Genomic DNA, 7,272 nt, shown 5'->3' on the forward strand with positions numbered 1-7,272 from the left:
TGATTTTGTAGACACTTCATCATCAAATGAATCAGTTCATGCTGTCAAGTGGGTTGGCTGCAGGGATTTTGAAGGTTCAGCAGGTGGCAGTGGTCAGCGACACAGTATCAGCACAGTATCAACACAGTGTGTCGACACGCCTCATGAGGCCTCATGGACCTATCACTAGAAATATAACAGTGACCAAAACATGACTGAAACAAACCTGACAGCAGCAAACAATGACCCGACACCGAGTGGTCGTGCTGGGAGTCCTTTTAAACTTCTAATTACATAATGACCAACAGGTGTGCAGCTGCAGGGAGAGCACTACAATGCCACCTGTTGGTCACAAACGAAACATGACAAACAGTAGTAGGGATGAACAATTCATTTCATTTTCAGATCCCGATTAGGGAGAACGCAATTTTCTAATCGCAGAAGCTGCATCCGTATCCCGATATACATGGGGTACGATGTGATTGACATGCCTGCCATCCTACGGGTGTAAATGGGGGTGTTGTGGTGCGATGTGGCCGAGGAGTCCAGTCCCTGTCTGCTTCAACCAAGGAAAACAGGGTCACAAGTATAAATTACCAATTGTGTTTTCGTGTTTAAAATATCTGCTTATTCCTGTGTGGAGTTTACATGTTCAGTGAGATTTTTTTCTGCGTGTTCTGGCTTCCATCCACATTTCAAAAACATGCATGTGTTCATAGCGTGGGCTCCAGGTGGCCCCAATGAGGACAACTGCTATAATTTTTTTTTCATTTTAATGTTATTTCATTTGAAATGGACAGGCGTTGAGAAGAAATTCGCAGTCTTTATATCGAGGACAGTCTAATAAAGTTGCAAACTACTGGAGTTTAATCAGAAAACAAAAATATTAAACAGTCAGCATGATACACCAGTTTACAGTTTAGTTCTACACCAGTAGAAACGTAAACTTAAACACAGTCACATTGTTCAATGAATACCTCTCTGACGGTGTAATTCATAACTGAGCATTATAGTCTTGATCTTGATAGCCGACAGACTTACAGCAATATCCCCACCACCTGGTCAAATGCGATAATTTGGCCATGAAGGAGCAGATTAGTAAAGCAAAGTAACAGCGCCATCTACCTGTAAAACATGGTCACATGATGTAGTATATCAAACGAAACAAAACAGTACTGCGAAAAAAACATCCCCGTTTTGTTATTCCATTTCATTTTCTTTTTTTTCTTCGAACCACTTGACAAAATAAAATTGTGTAAATTCAACACACAATTTTTTTCAGTGTAAGTGTATTCAATGTTTCAGGAAATAATTAAGACATTCTTTCTGACAGTGGAAGAGACATCCATTGATCCATTATCTGACCCTCGTATCCTAACAGGGGAAGCAGGCGATCTGCAGCCTATTCCAGCTGTCTTTGGGGAGTCAGCGAGGCACACCCTGAACTGCTTCCCAGCTAATCGCAGGTCACACATTGACCATTTGCACTCACAACCACACCTTGGAACAATTTAAGGTGATCCATTAACGTACCATGCATGTTTTGGACTGTGGAAGAAAAGGGGAGTACCCGGGGAAAACCCACGCAGGCACAGGGAGAACATGCAAACTCCACACAGGAAGGCCGAAGCCGGAATCGAACCCTGCACCTCTGCGCTGTGAGGCGGATGTGCTAACCAGTCAAACTAATGTCCGTTCTGCTCCAGACACTGCTGACAATGTGAAGCGATGGAGTGGCACACATCATGGCTACCTCACGACTAGCTTGCAGCAAAGACTTTCTTGGACTTCATTGAAACGTTTCTAGTAATCTTTCTTCTTTTGTGGGGCTTGTCGATGTACATGGTCTTCCGGAACGCTTCCTATGGACGTCCTGAACAGTTCAATCAGCTTCAAACCTATCTCCAATTCGAGTGATGGTAACTCGTGTTGGTGTTTTTTTTGTTAAACTCCATCCTAAATTGTCTTTGCACTTCTACTGCATTTTCATATTTCCAGTAGCATTTTAGAATAAATTTCCTTTCTTCAAAGTCAAGTCTGGCTGGCATCACTCGGTTCAATGGGTTCAGCCTATAAAGAAAGAATAAATAATTGAGTTATCAGCTGCTAAAATGTGTATACATTTTTTGGGACACCCTATATATTCATTCCTTCCATTTACAACCCGCCAATCACCACCAGGGTGACGGAGTGCGGGAGCAGCTCAGGATCTTTTTTTTTGCCAGAGAAGTGACATAACATGTCCTGAGAACCAGGTCCTGTAGTCGTGGCTCTGACTGCCAAGGTCCTTGACTTAAGCCGCTACCCATCTGCGAAGCACCTGATGCCCTTGGCCCCTGCCATAGTTGGTGAACCTTTCCAAAGCAGGACTGAAATGAATGACTCCAGCTAGGAAAAAGTGATATTTTAATACAAATTATTAGCAGGTATCTAATTGAACAGTTTTGTTTCTTGCAAATCGAGTGCTTTGTTGTGTGCATGTGTTTTTGTAATTAAACAAATCCTAAGCTGCAAATGGATGAGTTCACCTCAAGGGGGGTGACGATTGAGACAGGTCAGACCTGTTCTCCACCAATGGCATTGTAAGCAGGTGACGTCAGCTGACAAGCTGATGTTATTCTAACAATGAGTGCTAGTCTTCCGGGTTGAACTCAACAAGCCAGTTTAATCATTCTCTTTGTGATATAGGATCATTGGAGTTTTGGACGTTTGAGTCTCCTTGTCGAGTCAGAATATATTTCTATATTTCGAAGGATAAAAAAAAAGAGAACATTTCTTAAATGGAGATCTGCATTTATTCCCCTTAAATGCAGGAAATTTATGATGCTCACCAGTGATCCCTTTGCTTATGTTTAAAATAAAATCCCATTCATTGCCTCGTGAATAAATTTGAATATTCACAGCACATTTAAAAAAAAAATTAAAATACATAAAACTGGTTGATTTCATTCATTCAACAAGACTGAGTTTTATAAATTGAAGGTCCAAGCCTGTGGAAAATCCTCCCTGATGATAGAAGCGCAGCTCATATCTTTAACAACAAACTTAAAAACTTTTATGCAAGCCTTGATGAACGTGTTTATCTTCTGGCAGTCACAGCTGGGTTTTGTTTTGTTTTTTCATTCCGGACATTTCTGCATCAATCATTTGTTGGGTGAGTGGGTGCGTCTCTTTACCCCGCCGTTCACAGTGGCGAGCTCCAACTGTTTGAGTGAAAAATGCTCTCGTGATAACGCTTGATTGGTTGATGAAGATTTATATTCCTGATAGTCAAATGGAAAATTACATTGACAATTGTATCAGACCACTAAGTCACAGTCACCGCTCCTGATTGCGCCGTGTTCCTTGCACTTTGTTATTTTCTCTGAGGAAAACAACTTTTCACTTCATCTTCGGTAAGAACCCATGATGTCGAAGGAGGAACATTTTCAGAGCCGGTGACTCAGCAGTCTAGTGCTTTCCATGTTGTCTTTTCATGATTGCACAGTTAGAAATGTTAGGCAAGGTACTCATTTTCCTTACTATGCGTTTTTTGAAGTTGCATGACAGTGGCAGTTGTGGAGTGACCTGAAAGACAATTTAGTATGAGGAGACCATTTTCATGAATATAAACGCGATCTAACATAAAACACATCTCAAGGGATTAATGAACGAATGATTAAGGTGTTACTCAACTGTGAGTAAGGCAGGGCTCACATCACGAGTCTGGACCCGTTGAGGTCAGGTGATCGCAGCCTCGCCACCGCTTGTTTGGAAGCAAATTGCAACTAAACTGTCAATTCAATTTCCACACAGTTGCCACATTTGAAAAACAAAACAAAACAGCTGTGAAAATACACTGTAACACTGTTGTCAGATCATTACGGTTTAAAGACAAGCATCTTAAAATGGGATGTCATGAAAGGTTTTTATCCGGGACAAACAAAAATGTATCTGTAGTGTCACAAATCAACATGTTGAATCGCAGTTTTTTTCTTCCATAAAGCCAGTCTGCCAAAAGGTTTTAAACATCCATCCAAACACACACACACACACACTTACACACTACATGCCTTTTCCAGAGATGATTTGCTGCAGCAACTCCTGAATACAGTTAACTTCATGTGTCATGATGACATTTTTTTTCTTACCTTATTGACTTTAATTGAAGGCTTATTTTGTCATGCTGAAATATTTGATTCACAGATGCTAAATAGTATTTGCTGACGTCAGGCTGAAACTTTTGTAAAAATGTTGTAAATTTCATGTGTGTGTGTGTATATATTTCTTTGTCCTTAACAAATTACTGACAAATGTGAAGTGTTGTGTTTTGGGGATCTCCTGAAAAGTTATTTCAGTATTTTAGAGGTACAAGGATTCAGATTGCCAGAATTGGAGGAAATGTTATGCCCCTCCCGATGCAAAACATATACTTGTGTAAATTATAGTTGTATTGACAAGATTGTTGCTTGAGTAGAAGCAATTTCTAAATATTTGAAATACTTTATAGCTCTACAGCACCCCTAAAACGCCCCCACCCCCTTGATGACCAACTTCCGTATCAAATACAACAGATCAAATGCATATTAAATCAGATGGTCGTATTCCAGAAAATTAGGAATAAAAATAAAATATTTCTTCGGCATGTTTTTCAGGTGCTACAGTAGCTCTAAGACGGTTGCACCAAACACAGCAAACCATACGGTGAAAAATAAAATATCTCAGTAAGTGTCCAGTTGACGTTGTAGTTTGATATATCTTCTATGCTGTAAGGTCAACCCCCCCCCCCAAAAAAACGTATTCAAAGTGACCCCCAATCACGAAGAACACCCGTTAACCAGCACAGAATTCCTGTTGTTTATTTTTTACATTTGGATCGTTGCATGATGCAACTTGCATCAGTGTTTTCACTCGCGGTGTCCACGATGTCTCACAATTTGTTTTACGTGCAGGAATAAGTGGCCGTCAAAGTTTTTACTCACATGGTGTTTGTGTATTTAGAGTTTGCTATTTTTCTTTTTTATTTCCCGGTGGCGTTTTTTTTTCAGGTACACTGTTGCTGAACCAGATTATATTACGTGCCACTTCCTTTAACCTGGCGACCGAAACGTCCGGACAAATTGCGTGAGACGTTTCGGGAACGTTCTGAAGCTCTAAGCCCCGCCCACACGCGCGAGTTCAGCTGATGCAACCAACTCCTCCGCTACAAAACTCGTCCGCTCTCATCCGCGGATGTCCTGACTTGACGCCGCTCATCAATACATGGAGAAGAAAGAAAGTCAACGTCCGGACGAGATACCGGAGTTGTACACACAGGAATCGAGATGGTCTATACCCCGGCTCTTCTCTTTGGAAAAAAAGTGCCCATCTTGGGAGAGGAAGAAAGCATCACGGACGTGATGGGAACGTACTTTTTCAGGCTCTCGTCGCTGCGTCAAGAAAAAAGAGAAGGCCCTTCGCTTCGACTGGGAAGCGTAGACAGTTGCCACGAGCCCGACAACCCTTCACTTTGTAAGTATACAAACTAGTACAAATAACTTGCGGTGGGGGCTGATCGAACTAGTTCGTGTCGCGGAAGAAGCACCAAGCGACGCTTTCTGATGCAAGTGGTGCGGTTCTTGAATCAGCTGATGTCATGCTGAGCAGTTGAATTTCTCTTCTGGTGATTCTCAGCAATGTATATTGGAATGTAAGAACAATATGCAGACACAGTGAACCTGTTTATCGCAGGGAGTGCATTACAGATGGACCGTATTATTATTTTTTCCTTTAACAGCTTTACCCCATTGCAAGTCCCCAATCTAAATGAGGACTTCTCAGCTAAAGATCACTTTCAAACCAGCGCTATAGCATGGGTCCACTGTATACATTTATCTTTTTCAATGTATTCAACTAAGAAAAGCTCTTTCTGCTGTCCTTCACAGCTCCCAACATGGATGCTGGTTTGGAGCAGGAAGAGAGAGTCCTTCAACAAGATTTGACGCGTCACATAGAGCGCTGCCTAACGGAGGCCAAGGTTTCCGTGCTCCACTGCAAGGTGCTGCTTCTCCCCCGCCAGATGACCGCCCGGGTCGGTCGCGACGTGCTGCGCTCCTCCACGGATGAGCCGTGTGGGCTGCGGGGCGCCTCCATCAGGCTCTATGTGGACACCAAGAATGGGCTCAAGTCTTTGGGCTCCGTTTTCCCCGACTCGAGTGTCACCCCGACATTTGAGCTGTCGTTCGTGTTTAAAGCGGACGCGAATGACAGCTGGCCATCACTCAAGCACATCTTTGAGAGCAGTAAAGCGTTAAAGCTGAGACCAGAGTACAAGCTGGTAAAGAGAAAGCTCTACTCCTCTGCCAGTCCTGTCATCCACGAGTTTAACTAGAGCAGGGGGGCAGCAGGTCGCCCCCAAGGACCACATGACTGGCCCTGTGTTGCATATCTAAATGTTAAAGCTCAGGTTTTACAAATCCACAGGTTCTGAACTGAACCTGGCGTCACGTTATACTTCATGCTTATTGTTGTGCGGAGTTGAATATTTGAATTTGTTTGAGCAAAGGGTCAGACAGTAAATTGTTGAATGTCTACTGACTTGACTGCTCATTTGCACAAATTGTTGAATGTCCCAAGTGTACACTGGATGCATCCCCTCTGGAAGGGGCGGGTCTTATTCCTTGAATGTGCTTTGTATTTATGAGAAATAAAACCTTTTGTTCACATTTTCTCCCCCCCCCCCCCCAAGTGTGAAATTAATGCCCTCTATATAGGAAGTGGCGGCCCGGTAGTCCAGTGGTTAGCACGTCGACTTCACAGTGCAGAGGTACCGGGTTCAATTCCAGCTCCGGCCTCCCTGCGTGGAGTTTGCATGTTCTCCCCGGGCCTGCGTGGGTTTTCTCCGGGTACTCCGGTTTCCTCCCACGTTCTAAAAACATGCATGGCAGGCTGATTGAACACGCTAAATTGTCCCTAGGTGTGAGTGTGAGTGTGCATGGTTGTTCGTCTGTGTGTGCCCTGCGATTGGCTGGCAACCGGTTCAAGGTGTCCCCCGCCTACTGGATGAATACGGCTGGGATAGGCTCCAGCACCCCCGCGACCCTAGTGAGGATTAAGCGGTTTGGAAAATGAATGAATGAATGAATATATAGGAAGTTACCGTGTGAGACTTTGGAGGCTCAACTGAACTTACATGGAAACAATTTAAATGTTTTCGTGTGTATGTGTAGAACATCGTTGAGAGCAGCGGTGCTCAACCTTTTTTCCTGATGGCCCTATGAAAATTTTTTCAACCAAGTAGTCCTTAACCAGCACACATTTGGAAGCAATTTTGAA

The 7,272-nt window shown here is 43.1% G+C and overlaps 1 protein-coding gene across 1 annotated transcript; it reads left to right on the forward strand.

Annotated features, from left to right (window-relative positions):
- Positions 1 to 4,949: 4,949 nt before the first annotated feature.
- LOC147208649 (DNA damage-inducible transcript 4-like protein) lies at positions 4,950 to 6,662 on the forward strand. The gene is made up of 2 exons (XM_086138743.1): positions 4,950 to 5,469; positions 5,883 to 6,662. Exons 1-2 carry the CDS (start codon positions 5,283 to 5,285, stop codon positions 6,326 to 6,328), a joined length of 633 nt encoding a protein of 210 aa, XP_085994869.1. The 5' UTR covers positions 4,950 to 5,282; the 3' UTR covers positions 6,329 to 6,662.
- Positions 6,663 to 7,272: the final 610 nt, after the last annotated feature.

Source organism: Hippocampus guttulatus, chromosome 2 (assembly GCF_054856545.1).
Source record: "Hippocampus guttulatus isolate MCC_2025c chromosome 2, RoL_Hgut_1.0, whole genome shotgun sequence".
NCBI lineage: Eukaryota > Metazoa > Chordata > Actinopteri > Syngnathiformes > Syngnathidae > Hippocampus > Hippocampus guttulatus.